At 28.7% G+C, this 15931-nt stretch overlaps 1 protein-coding gene across 1 annotated transcript in view; it reads right to left on the reverse strand.

Moving 5' to 3' along the window:
* Nucleotides 1-15931, reverse strand: part of LOC111632511 — a 91121-nt gene that overhangs the window by 58255 nt on the left and 16935 nt on the right. The window contains exons 3-4 of the mRNA XM_023376944.1: nt 12555-12614; nt 6715-6801 (exon numbers count right to left, since the gene is read on the reverse strand). Coding sequence (XP_023232712.1) covers nt 6715-6801; nt 12555-12614 — 147 coding nt within the window. The remainder of the gene's footprint in view (nt 1-6714; nt 6802-12554; nt 12615-15931) is intronic.

Here is a 15931-nt window from a genome sequence, read left to right on the forward strand (position 1 = left end):
GAAAAATAACTTGACCTTTGGAGACATCATTAATATAAATAATTTTTATGGCCGTTGAATAAGAAGTGTTTCTTTCACAAGAAATGTATAAAATTAGTGCTGTATTAGACTTACGGTACCTAATTTACATACTGTACAGATGATAATAAACTGAACTTACTAGCCTAAAATCTCCGTAGCGTGTTGCCAGGTGGCAGAAAGCATATATATAATTATAATAAAGTTACAATAAATTAAGTTAATATATAATTATATATACAGTACCTAATTTATATATAATTAATATATAATTATATGTACAGTACCTAATTTATATATAATACTAAACAGACATCAATTTAGCCGCTCCGTAGCATGGCGCAGGGTCGGAGGTAAGTAGTTCGGCTGCTCATCCACTATTGGTCCAGACTATCAATCTTGTCGCAAAACGACGTTATAGGAGGTACTTTATACGAAAGTTTCTACAATTTTTTCGCTACGTTATAGGAATTGTCGTTATAGGAACGTACGTTATAGGAGGGGGTCGACTGTATGTGATTAACATTATACAATCTTATTTATTGCAACAACTTAAACTGTTATGACATTTTGAATTGCACAAGAGTCCCTTGTTTTACAACTGCATTTATTCGTGAAACACTTCTTTTTGCAATGACAGCATGTATAGCCTTGCCCTCCACTTTTCGAATTAGCTGCAGCTGCTTCTCTCCGCAATATTTCTTGAGAAGAAATTTCATCTATGGAAAGTAACTTTTCTTTACAAATTATGAACTGATTACGGCTATAAAGCTGCTTGAGGGTACCATTTTTGTTTGTTAATTTATAAAAGTCGGAATATTTTATTCCAACAACAACTGCCAACACATTTCGGGCATCTGTACGCCCAGGGTCAACACAGGGACTTGTATTCATACGATATCACCAATTTGAGCAAAAGGAAACTGCAAAGAATTTGGTGACAGACTATTGCCTCTCTGTCTACATCGGCTTCTTGGTGTCGTTTCGACCTCCACCAAAGCTTATCTGTGCTTGTTGACATACACCGGCGATTGTTCGAATGTATAATAATATAACCAAATATTCGATCTTTCACCGACGTATTTTGTATGTGTCGACATTCACCGGAGAATCTCGACATTCTCTATTTTCGGTCTTTCACAGTAACATATATATCAAATATATTTCTATATGTTGACTTGAAGATGGATTGAAGTAATCCAAAAAATGTTTGTCAACATATAAAAACTTTCTCAAATAAAATATTTTTTTTTAAATTTTAAAAAGAAAAATTAAAAAATTTATTGCTTTGACAAAGATATTGTTATTTATTATAATCACTTTGCTTTAAGATAAATAAATTGTTATCACTTTCATTTCTAATCTTTACTATTGTGTATTCTTACTATCTTTAATTAGTTATTTTCCTTCTTGCAATATTCTCCAGATCAATGAATCCAGTTATAATGATTTTATAGTAAATAGCAACAACTGCAAAATGTTTAATTATTAAGTAAAAAGTAATTAACTTAATCCCTTTTGTATTAAATTGTTTAAAGCATAACAATAATTTATATTTTAGAACAAAGTCAATGTATTATTATATTTATAAGAAAACATTACAAATTTGTGATATTTGTCAGAGTTTAAACAAAGGTTAAATATTTGTCATAAATTGAACTATTGCAGATGTAAAAGCATAAATAAAGTTAGTAAAAGAACTGCATTTTTTAGATATTTAAGTAAACTAAATTTTATAATAAGAAATTACTCACAAAATAATACATGCATTTCCATAGCTACAGCTAATTTTCATGAATCTATTCCCTATTTTCCATGATTTTTGATTAATATTAATATAACATTTTGATTTCAACAGATGCTAAAGAATACCATGTAAATTGAAGGATAAATGTTATAGATAAATATAAAAAGAAAAATAAACGTTATCCAAATAAAGAATATAGTAGTTTTTCAGTTTAACTATGTGAATATTAGAAAGTAATTTGTATTATACATGAAAAAATGATATTTTATATCTCAATAGTGTGATGAATTCATAACTTAATTTATGGAACAACATTGATGAAATAACAAGGAAAATGTAAATCTTTCAAAGAGAACTTTCTAAAAGAGACTTTCAGATAAAAATGCACATTACTTAATTTCAAATTATAAATAACCTACTAGTAAAATATAATATATCATTTAATAATAAATTAATAATAATATATCAATATAATAATCATTTAAAATTTTTAAATAATCAAAAATTGTGTAAAGAAATGAAGAGAAGAAATTTCCCTCAGAACAAAATTTAAAGAAAATTATATACTGTACATATATAACTTTAATATATAATTATATAGCTATAAACTGATTAATCAAGAAAATTTTATAACCAGGTTTATTAATTTTTCTAACAGAAATAATTTCTTTTTCAAAAACTAATCATTTTATTGACATCACTCTTAATGTGGATAATTGATTGAAATAATACATGTAGTGTATGTACAGTACTCCCCATTAGAATACTACTGAAATCAATCTGGGTGCTGTAACGTGGTCCTGTAATCTGAGTGCTTATGTTAATTAACAAAATTCATATTATATGTCTGATAGCATAAATTATTAAATATCAATTTTTCCAACTGTTACAAAAACAAATAGTCATTTTGAATTGTTTATACTATGTTTTAAAATGTATATCAATAAAATAATTTTTTACAACTGTGATACTAATATGTATCATTTTAATTATTTTCAACTTTTCACAAAATCTAACTATAATAATTATAGTAACTATATAAATAATTCAAGAAAATTTTTAAAGATCCACATTATCTGTAATAAGAAGAGGTCAAGATGTTAATGTTTCGATGAGATAAGTATCATTATGTAGTAATTGAAGACTAATATAATATAGCATATAGGGATCAGAATTCATCTGATTTCCAAAAGGTAAGGTTAAAAATAAGTATAAATAACAGTCATAAAACAGTCATTACACTGGGTAGTAACAAAAGTCTCTCCCCAAACAATTATTTCAAACATTAATAAGGCACAATAGTAATTACTGTTCATCTTTCTCCAATGTATATTATGTTGAGCATGAATTAATGTGTGAATTTTCACACCCTCCAGCCCTTCTATCAGAGAGGGCTATTGCAAATCAAAAATCTTCTAATCTGAATACCAGTATTCTGATAAAATCACACTAACACAGTCAACTATTCTATCATTGCATAACATGAATGCAATGCTAGAATAGTTGACTGTGTAGATAGGTTTAAGTTCATACATTTGATATTTTCTATTACATCATTTAATAATTTTTCAGATCATTTGTTTATCTATATCATTTCTAACCCACTTCAGCTCACTCCAATAGGGTTTCAAGAGGACAGAAATTTGGACCCTCATTTAGAATATACTCAACAGAATACATCAGTAAAAGGTCTACAAAAAATGCTCAATTAATTTTTGAAATAACTGATTGAGGAAAGACTTTTGTTAAATCATTTTCAATAACTATACTGTATAAGATGATTTTAAAATTACTTATAGTATATAAACTTTTTATGATCTGTTACTTTCAATTCATTAATGGCTGCAGTTTTGAAGTGAAGTAATTTCAAATTTTTCCCAAAAGGTGTTTTTATCATTCTTTAGTCTTACATTCAATTGTACTAATTTTCTCATTGATTTTGAAGAAATGCATAGAATTTTATTGGAAATATGTATATTTTATAGTTTAAATTTCACCTACTTTAAAAATTATTTTTTTTCTAAACAACACAAGCAGAATTTATTTATTATATTAAAGAAAGAAATTTATAATAAAAAAATTAAGATTTTAGAATTTTAAGTTTAAACAAAATATAAAAACCAAAATTTATTTTTATGATTTAAATAATTTTCAGTGAAATTTTGTGAAAACTACAGATTTTAGAGTTAGCAATATTGTATCCAGTGTAAAGTTTTTAACATACAGTATCCCATCAACCATATACATTATTGAGTAATTTTTTTTAAATTCAATATTCAAGATATAATAAATTTTTCAGTTTCTATTTGCTAATATTCAAGAAAATTCATTACTATTTAAATAGTTTGATTAGACTATATTTGTTCAAGTAGTTTCCCTGTGATATACAATTCCTCATTTTCATTTATAAAACTTTGAAACTAATTTTTTTCTTTAATATACTTTTTCCTCTATGTTCTGAGAGCATTTTTCTCAAATTTCATTGATTTTAACACATTTAAATTTACAAATGTTCCTGCAGACAGCTATAAGAACAATACTTTAATTACAACTAATCAGAATAAAATAAATTTGAAAATTCAGTGTACAAATCAGTATAAAAATATCTCACAAGTATTCTAAATCACACTCTCTGAATTCCACATCCCTCAAAAGCCCAAACAACCTGGGCACACATTGCAAGTTTTATATAATACTGATATGAAATAATGATAGAACTCTAGTCCATCATTATTGAAAGTTGTTCATTGTGTTTATTGAACTATATGATAAATATGATTACTTTGCTAATTATAAAAAAAACTAAAGAGTAAACTAACTATCAAGTTGTAAAAAAATTTTTAAAATAAGATCTTTATTTAATTTGGTTTAATCTATAGCAGAAATCTTTTAATCCAGCAAAACTATAGCAAACTAATGCTTTTGGCCATCTTGAACGATATCATTAAGTTCTAGAATAAGATTATTTTTTGAAATATAAAACTCATATGATGAAATAATGAATATTTCAAATGTATTATTATTCCTGGCAATGACTAAGGCGACGAAAAACATTCATTTACTATAATTTTGTTGGACTAAAAAGATTTCTTCTCTAAATTAAATTAATTATTTGCAGGGGCGAATCCTGACCAAAATTTTTGGGCATGCTGAAAGTTATAATAAGAATAATAGGCCTATCTCTAGCACTAAACAATACGAAATGTTATTTGGTATGAATAAAAAAGTATGGACTATTATATAGCCCATTATATCTACACATGAAATATATTGTAATGAAAAAGTATTAAACATTTACAATAATAATTCAAATTTTGTGGGCCCTTGACACTGGGGGCCCAGGGCTTAAGCCCTAATCTCTATGTAGATCCATCCCTGTACACAATACATGTATGCTGACTGGATACTGCAAGTTATCGATACAATCTGGCTGTGTTAAATGCTTTGAATAATAGCGCATGCACTTGTTTGCTGCAACAAACCTCCACACAAGCAAGCGATCGAGTTCCCGCAAGCATGGCACTGACTTAAAACAGCTAGCGGCTGGCTGCTAGCCTCTAGCTGCCAATGTAAAAGAAAATTGCATCATAAAAGAGTTTACACGTTGGAATAAATTATTATTGGCATATTTGTTCTCACATAAAAAGTATATTGATGGCCAAAACTCTCTCTTAAACATGAAGTGCATGCTAAGCAAGCCCAGAGAATTCGCCCCTGATTACTTGTCAAATACATTTGCTTTTCATGATTAATATGATTAGACTTTGAAGTGAAAATAACAAACCACTAAAAATATATTTCAAAACTCCTGATACATTTAGTTAAATAATTTAAAACTTATTTGTGCTATAAGCTTTTCTTTTTTATATACTGTATTATAAATATGCTTTGAACTTTTATGTTCTTAAATTTTGTTAACTTATTTTTAAACTGTGTTAAAATACTATCTGCCATTTTAAGTGTAATTTGTTAACTTATATTTAAACTGCAATAAAATTGTTAACATTTTATCACTGGAAATGCCACATCATTTATCAATACAGTCAGATATTTTTGTGGTCATACTTTGAGATCACAAAAACAATTTTTTCAATAGACAATAGTTAGAAACATTATAAACAGTATACAGTAATCAAAGCAGCTGATTAATTTAATTAAAATAGAGAGCTATAAAAACATCCTCACTGACAGAGTATTATTTTGTTTATGTCACAATTAACAAAATGTTTTATTGCATTCTCAGAACAACAACAGAGATAAAATTCAATATTCTTTCTTTAAATTTTGCACTATTATTATAATTATATTTTCTCAATAGTGTTTCATAAATATGTATATTTGAATTGGTTCTGATGTCATAAGTTAATAACAACACATAATTAAAGTTTAGAATACAGCTACACTGTTAATTGAAACAAGTTTTAACTTTAAACTATTCACTAAAGTTTTCAGTAAGTCATTAAAATATTGAATACATTCAATCTTCTTTGCAATAAATTTTATTACTATTCTGAATGCAAGTAGTTAGCTCAATAATTTCAAAATATTTGGTGAAATTACAATGACCTTTTTTAAGTCATAATTTTTTAAACACTTTAGAAAAACTCTGGTATAAATATTTTTTGTTTTTCTTGCTTTTTCTGTTTTAAATAAATGTTTATTTTTCTTATTATAAATATACTTTTATAAGAATAAAACAGTTCATTAATATTTATAGTATCTGCAAAAAAATGAGATCTTTCAATATAAAGATGATTTAAAGATTAAAAATATTAGTTTGTTTAAAATATTCATATTACATGCATTTAAAAGAAAGCTATAAAACACTAAAATGCTTATATATTTTAAGTATGCATGTAACTAAGTGCAAATAGCAAATACATCTATGCAAATAAAATAAGAACTTATATTTGTGATACAAAAGCTTTCGAACAAAGAGTGAAGTTCACCTGTGCTGGTGCAGCAGTAGAAACAGCAGGAGCAACAGCAGGAGCAACATTAGGATAGTGTAATGTCCCATAGTAAGTAGGATAAGCCTATAATTTCAAATTGTTGAAAAGCCAAAATATTATCTATTTGTAAGAAAATAATATTTTAAAAATAAAAAATCTCTCTTATTTATATTTACATATTAAAAATTGTGTTTAAAATATTTATAATTTTATAATCAAAATAGAAAATAAATATATTATTACATATATAAATACAGTAAATGCCATATTNCGGAGAGGATTGAGATATATAGAAGTAGGCTACGTGAGGGATGTTTAAATGCGAGAGATGCTGATAGCCTGCCATCAGTGTGGAAGTACATGGTTAAAAAGTTCACTAAAAACTCAGACTAGAATTAGTTTATTGGAAGATTTGTGATATTTTTTATTTTATTTGGTGTCAATTTTATTTTGTGTTAATTTTATATGTTCTTCCATTTCTCTTGTATAGTTTTAAAAATTTTTTGCTCTAAATTTTTATTTAAATATTTGTATTCTATACTTGGAACGCATCTGTTCCATTTTCGTTTTTGACCTGATGATGGCCTGTTAATCAGGCTGAAAATGTTTGTTTTTCAATTATATATATTTCTCAGCAACAAATTAAGGTGTTTTATTTCTATAAAATATAATAATATGTCATCAGTATATCTAAATAAAATGCTTCATAAATGTAATTATATTAGTCATTGGACGAGATATATTTGCAATCTTCCATCTTTTGTTTTTAGCCAAATCAAATTATAAAATATGAAAAAGTATTATTACCTACAGCTCAATCTTTAGAGCAGTAAAAAAAATTTGCATTGATAAATGTAATTACTGTATATAATAATTTAACTAATAACAATACCTTCTTGTAATTTGAGAATGAATGTATAGTATTTGTTTTTAACAGTTTCTAAAAATTTTACGTAATGTTCTTTAAAAAAATATTGCATTTTTGATAAATATAAAGATATTTGGATTTCTACATACAAAGCTGTTTTATTATTAAATTCAATTAATTATTTAAGATAAAGAATAAAAATGAATTTGTCACAGAAGTATATCAACAAATATGCATTTGAATAAACAAATGAGTAATATATTTTTTATCCAAATCTTTTGTTCTTATCAATGGAAATAAAATTAAGTACTTTAAACTAATTATCATATAAAACTATTTTAAAGGATAAAAATTTCATAAACCAAAACAGTAAAATACTTTAAAATAAATATTATTAATTAATACAAATTTTTCTTTGTTTCTATTTAAATTTAAATCAAAGACAAACTGCATATATATACTATAGTATATTGTTTAGTTTGTTTTATATTTTTGATTATTGTTATACTTTCTGTATAAATAAGAAAGAAAATTTAATTGAAATTCCATAAAAGTTTCTAATTCAGATTTGAATTGATAATATGTGTTCAAATATAATGTTCAAAAATATTGATAAAAATACATATATTTCACAATATATTATAAAAATTTAATTTTATAATTAAATTGTTCTATGTAAATTATTGTGTAGAAATAAAGGATCAATCATGCAACAATTTAAAATAATAATATATAAAATAGATATTTGATAAGAATATAGAATAGTTCAATAATTCCTTTAAATTCATCCAGATTCTGCTTTCAAAAATTTTTTAAATTATTTTAATTTTTGTATTCTTTTTTTTAATTCTGAATTCTTCATATCTGAAATATCACTAAATATTATACCCTCATTAACAGTACACTATTATTGATAATGCAAATTCAAACAATAACATGAACATAAAATAATAAATATAAAATTCCTTATTATTCATATTACAGTGGTACCTTGACATATGAGTGCCCTAATATACGAGTGTTTTGAGATACGAGCCGCCGAGCGAGCGATATTTTGCTTTGAGATGAGAGCAAGATTTGAGATACGAGGAATCGCACACTACACTGCTGCACACGACCCCAACATGCAAAGCGCATGTTGGTATCGTGTGCAGCGTCTAATGGTTTCTCCCACCTCAGACTAGACCTCAGTCTGTGTGCTTGTTTCCCTCGTTTTCGAAGCATTTTTGATAAGTTGGATTCGCGTTTTTTGCTTTTTGTACATTTACAAAACATTATCACATTTATTTTTATAACCATGGGTCTGAAGAAGAAGATGATGTCTATTGAATTAAAGCGTGAAATCATAGAAAAACATGAGCAAGGTGTGCGAGTAATTGCCTTGGCGAGGATGCACTGGCCAAGTCAATTACTAGCACACCAAGCGTAGCACATCAATGATATGTACTGTGCTTAAACAGAAGGAGTTGATAAAGGGTATAACGCCAGCTAAGGGCGTTACAATAATTTCTAAGCTCCGGACCTCTCTCCATGAAAAGATGGAGAAACTACTGATGATGTGGGTGACAGAGAAGCAGCTTCAAAGAGGAACCTTAACACAAAGCATCATATGTGAGAAGGCACAAGCGATTTACGGTGATTTGCTGAAGCAGATTCCACACACTTCCACAAATAAGGAATCGGAAGACTCCTTTAAAGCCAGTCGGGGCTGGTTTGACAACTTTAGGAAAAGGACTGGCATTCACTCCGTCATCAGGCATGGTGAGGCAGCAAGTTCGGATGTGAAGGCAGCTGAGGTTTACATCAAAACATTTTCCGAACTGATAGAAGCCGAAGGATACATCCTCCAGCAAGTCTTCAACTGTGACGAGATAGGGCTTTTCTGGAAAAGGATGCTGAATAGGACTTACATAACGGCAGAGGAGAATACGATGCCAGGTCACAAACCCATGAAGGATAGATTAACTCTAGCACTTTGCGCCAATGCAAGTGGCGACTGCAAAATCAAGCCTCTGCTAGTATACCATTCAGAAAATCCCAGAGCCTTTAAGTCACATAAGATTTTAAAAGAAAAACTGCAAGTTATGTGGAGGGCAAATCCGAAGGCGTGGGTCACCAGGAAATTCTTTGTGGAGTGGATAAACCTGGTGTTTGGCCCTTCTGTTAAAAAATATCTACAGGAAAACAACCTACCCAAGCAAGCCCTTCTTGTCCTCGACAATGCCCCTGCTCACCCACCAAATCTCGAAGATGATTTACTCGAAGAGTTCAAGTTTATAAAAGTTCTCTACCTACCACCCAACACCACTCCTATCCTGCAGCCCATGGATCAGCAGGTGATTTCTAATTTTAAGAAGTTGTACACCAAGCACATTTTTTGGCGCTGATTTGAGGTGACGGAGAACACAAACCTTACCCTTCGAGAGTTCTGGAAGGACCACTTTAACATCGTGATATGCCTAAGAATTATTGATCAGGCCTGGCTGGGTGTTACAACGAGGACCTTAACCTCTGCATGGAAGAAGCTGTGGCCTGAGGCTGTAGCTGAAAGGGCCTTCGAAGGATTGGAACCCGAAGTGTCAGTGGTAGAGGAGATTGTTTCTCTGGGAAAATCCATGAGTCTGGAGGTGGATGAGAGAGATGTGAACGAACTCATCGAGGAACAGTCTCAGGAGCTGACAACCGAGGAGTTACACGATCTACATTCACAGCAGCATACGGTGGTTCAACGAAAAATTAGTTTTGAAGAGGAGCCAGAGATGGAGGAGGTTATCTCTACAAGAGATATAAAGGAGATCTTGGGAATGTGGGAGAAAGTTGTAGAGTTCGTGGATAAAAAATCACTCCGAAAAAGTTGCAACTGGTCGTGCATCAGAGTTGTTCAACAAAACTTGCCTAACTCATTTCCTCAATATCCTGAAAGGGACAGGGAAGAAACAAACCTCCTTGGACAGGTTTTTAAATGATCTGCAGGTGAAAATGAGCAAAGTGTGACAAAAAAAGCGAAGACCAGTGATGAAAATTAAGCACTTCCGTAAGCACTTCACTTTTTCTTTTATTATGTTTTTATAGAATATGTATTTGTTATTTATAAATAAATGTTTCTTCTTGTAAATACATTTTTCTTATTCAAAAACACTTAACAAAAACAACTGGTGGTTGTTTTTGTTAAGTGTTTTGGTGTTTTGGGTGGTGTTGAGATGGTGTTTTGGGAGCTGGAACGGATTAATGGCATTTCAATTAATTTCAATGGGGAAAATTGATTTGAGATACGAGCAATTTGACATACAAGCAAGGTTACAAAATGAATTAAACTCGTATGTCGAGGTACCACTGTATTGTAATTTTAGTCTCAGTAATAACATATATCAGAACATTCAAGTTTTCTTTTCCAGTTAGCATAAATAGATAAGTCTTAAAAGATTAAAAGGATAAATCAGGAAGGATTTCAAACTATTGATATTTGAAAATTTTCAAAAAAGTAATCTACATAGTTTAAAGTGAATATTCTAAAATTTACATTTTTAAACATGTTGATTTATTAATTTTCCTGAAAATAATATTTTTAAATTTCAATAATTTTGGTTCAGAAACTATAAGAATTAATTTTTGACATAAATATTCCTTTAGAAAAGATCTTACTTTTTCAGTCAACCTTTTATTTTAATCATTAAAATATTAATTGTTTAAATTCTAAGATATTTATGAAATTTTTTTGTCATAATTAAGTAGTTTACATTCATGGATTGCACATAATTTATATTTCTTGACAAATGATATTATTTTGATGTTTTAACATTGTTTAAATTTACAACTTTCTACAATTTTTGATATTTTTGTTCTTATAAATGAATTTATTATATTTCGTTCTATTTGTTCTAAATTTTTTTATGTTTATAACTTGATGATAAAAACAATTGTTTGCAGTGGCTATCAATTTTCTTTTTGTAATAAAATACTAGATGTTTTAAAGTTTTGCATGGAAAAATCAATAAATAGACAAAATAAATAGAAAAAATGTTTTCTTTTCTTTCAAATAAGTGTAAAAATATATAGACTTACCAGTACATATTTGAGATAATCAAAAGCCAAAAATATAAATCTCATATTAATCTAATTTTTAGCTTGTCACAAGATGAATTTAATGATATGAGAAAATTAAAAATACAATAAAATAGGAAAAAAACATTTTAGGTCATTTTTGTATTTAAAAAAACCTGTTGCAGATAGTTCCAGTTCTTATTCAAGCTGAAAAGCCCTTGCTATCAAAATTTGATAAATCATATAGACATGCAATAAAGATAATTTTTCTTANTAGTGAAATTGTTCTGTTTTATTCTATTAAAATACAATATTTCCAAACAGTCACATTACATATTTAAAAGAAATGTGAACTATTCTATACAAAACAATATAATTTACATTAACAATTTGAAGATTTACTTACTTATTATTATAATATAACTAATGTTACTTAAAATATATTTAATTTTTATTTAAAACAACTGATAATTAAAAATTTAATACAATATTTTAAGTTATACAAATGTAATTTCTAATACTAAAATTCTATTCTACACAAATAAATATTTTTCAATAACTTTTTTATTTTATAAATAATATATTAATAAATAAATCATTCTATTTAACTTTTTATTTCTATATCACAATACAGTTTTTTGGGATTCTTGGAAAAACTCAATAGAAACATGCTCTAAAGTCAGTGAAATGAAAGAAATGCTTTCAAGCAGGATGTAATTAATTTTAAAAAATTAAAACATTTAGGGTTTTTCTTTTTATGAAAGACAAACATGCTACAAAATAAATAGTGCAAACTAAAATACATTCTACAAACACAAAGTGTTAAATAAAATCACAAAACTTTCAAAATTACTATCATTTATCATGCTGAGGGGAACATTAAATGCAAAATTACGCTAAATATTAGTAGTCATGCATGAGTTATCACCTTGATATGTCCCGAAGAAGGCTTCCCAATTCCATACAGATAATACTTTGCATAAGACCCCTGGTAGAAATATATAAACATCGAATATGGTAATCATGAGAGTTAAAAAAGGGGTCTATTAAATCCCAAACACTGACACATACACACTTAAGGTGTTGTGAAAACTCAGTGTTGGAAAATAAAAATAATTGCTAAAAAATAAGCATTGCAAAAATTAATATCAAAAGAAGCTAAAATTCTTTTCATTTTTACTTATATTGTAAAACATTTTTGATCATTTTTAATATTGCAAAACTTTATAAAAGTATTTAAACAACAAAATGAAACTGGGTGTATAATCTAATTATTTCATTATTTAATATTTGGCTTTAATTGTTGCTGTCATTGTTTGGTTTTATTCATTTCTGCAAAAGATATAATAAAAATAAATAAGCCTTAATATATAAATTAATTGTATTTTTAATTTACACTCCTTATACAGTGTACTGCATCAATGCTGAATTTTGATTTAAATTTTATTTAATTTTTTTATGCACCCAGTTCCATCATTAAATTCAATAAATGTTATAAATCATACCACTTTATATCATAAAATTATTTAAAATTATAATTAAAAACTCAGCAGGAAAAAAAATACAAAAATTGCATTAAAACATTATTATTTCATTAAATAAAAATAAGTGTATACATGGAAGATATTTTAACCAAAGAATTTGGCAAATAAAGTTAGAAAGTAAAGCATACACTTTACAATAACAGGCCTTATTTAAACCATCAGCAATTGCAGTGCACTGCATTCGGGAGTGATTGTGTAGCACCATTCACATGCTAAATATAAAGTTTCATGCTTTATATATGTATATACATATAAAATTTATATATTTTTCTATATGTATATGTATTACCTGTAAGTTTTTTATTATAACATTTTTCATTTATATTTATACATTTCTAATATAAATGACAATAATAAAATTACTAAACATTTTATTATAATATGGTAAATTTATATCTGAAAATGGAAAAGGTTTAATTATTATTAAATTAATAATAGTAATAATAAAATATATTATTTATAACATTTGTTAAAATGTAATTTTTAAACTTTTAAAATAAATTAACAACATTAATACACTGAATCCTTGTTTTATGAAAAGGAATGTTTATTGAAAGTTAATGATTAATATGAAAATACATTTAAATATGAGAACGGTTTTTTCAAGCTCCAATGGTCCATAAAACAAAGACAAGTGTAAATAACAAAATGAATTTATTACCAAAAGTTAGGTACAAACATGGTTACTTTTTAACATAATCACTATGAAGATTGAGGAATTTGTCATATCTGTGGACAAGCTTTTCCATCCCCTTGTCACAGAATGTTGCCTCCAGTGAACTGAGATGGCCTTAATAACATTGTTTTGAAGATCATCATTAGTCTCAAACCTCTGCCCTGCTAACAACATTTTCAGTTCAGGAAAGAGGTGGAAGTCTTCACACATTAAAAAGTTTTAAGCTGGGTGGAAGTCTTCACCACCTTTAAACACCCAGCATATAGCCCCGATTTAGCACCGAGCAACTTCCACCCGAACAGGAAAGTGGCTAGGAGGGCAGAGGTTCGAGACTAATGACAATCTTCAAAACAATGTTAAGGCTCATCTCGAGTCATTAGTGATAACATTCTATGAGGAGCAGAAGCAGGAACAGATCACTTCCTGCTGAGAGCTAACATGAAAGTGAAATGCCAGGTAATGACGAATGACAAGCAAAACCATCATTTTTCATACAATGTACATAAACTCAAAGCATAAACGAGCTTTTCCATCCCCTGATGGAAAAGCTCGTCCACAGATATGACAAATGCCTCAATCTTCATGGTGATTGTGTCAAAAAGTAACAATGTTTGTACCTAACTTTTGGTAATAAATTCATTTTGTTACTTACACTTAAGGAGGTAATAGGAGAACTACAGAGATATAAGATGGATATCACAGTCATCCAAGAAGCATGGTGGGTGGGGATGACATGATCACCTCAGAGAACATGATGATCCTGTATGGAGAAGTACTAGACATGAACTAGGTACTGGTTTCATCATAGCTATGCATATATGAGACTCGATCTTGACGTTTGAATGCATTTCTGCGAGGATTTCCAAGCTCAGAATAGAGGACGATGGTTCAATATCACATTAGTCAACACCCACACTCCCACAGAAGTCAGCGATGGAGGAAACAAAGACAAATTCTTTGAGGAGCTGGAGAACACAATGGCAGAGGTTCCAATGCATGACATAGTGATGCTTCATAGGGTCCTTAATGCTAAAATAGGCAAAGAGCGGTGCTTCCAACCCACCATAGGAAAGGAGAGTCTGCACGAGACAACCAATGATAATGGAGAGCGACTTATCAACTTAGCCAGTGCTAGAGATCTGATAATCCATAGTACTAATTTCCCTAGAAAAGATATTCACAAACAAACATGGATATCCCCAGATGGCAAAACTAGGAACCAAATAGATCATATACTCATTAAACCGGATATATCATAATAGCATAAAAAACATACATAGACTCAGACGAGCAGAAGCAGGAACAGATCACTTCCTGCTGAGAGCTAACATGAAAGTGAAATGCCAGGTAATGACGAAGGACAAGCAAAACCATCATTTTTCATACAATGTTCATAAACTCAAAGCTAATGACACCAGGCGGCAATACCAGGAAGAAATAGGAAAGGCTGTAGAATTGAATGCAATGAAAGAGATGGAAATGGACCAAGCCTAGAAAGCAATGCACACATCCATCTTAGAAATAGCCATAAAAACCGTACCTAGAGAATACAGACCAACGAAACCATGGTTTAACAGCATATGTGAAGAAATGGTAAATCAAAAAAATAAAGCAAGAATGAATTGGCTGGACAACCCAGAAAACCTACACATCAAAACATTCTAAGAAGACTATTAGACAGCAGAAAAGAAAAAGAAATTTCTCACAGTGTAAAGTACTATTTTATTTTTCCGACTTTTCCAACGATTATCGACACGACTGTTTGCCGGAAATAGCCGTTTCCTAACGGGTACTTTACGCGGATTAGCGTTAACGTGCCAGCCTGGACTTTTAGCATGCACCAAATTAAATAATGACAAAGTTTGTCAATAACAAAATCAAATATTTAATAAATAATTCTAAAACTATGTACAATATTTAGTAAAATCAAATAACAAATTTATTCAATGAAACTCAATAAGAATCAACCCGACAAAACTCAAATCAATCTAGTTTCTAATTTAAATCTATTCCCCTTTGGAATTCGACAAAATTCAAAGACTTAACTTATATACAATAATTCTTATGAATTAAAGATCCTAATCG

This window comes from Centruroides sculpturatus, unplaced genomic scaffold, assembly GCF_000671375.1.
Source record: "Centruroides sculpturatus isolate CEXI.00-Female unplaced genomic scaffold, Cexi_2.0 scaffold612, whole genome shotgun sequence".
NCBI lineage: Eukaryota > Metazoa > Arthropoda > Arachnida > Scorpiones > Buthidae > Centruroides > Centruroides sculpturatus.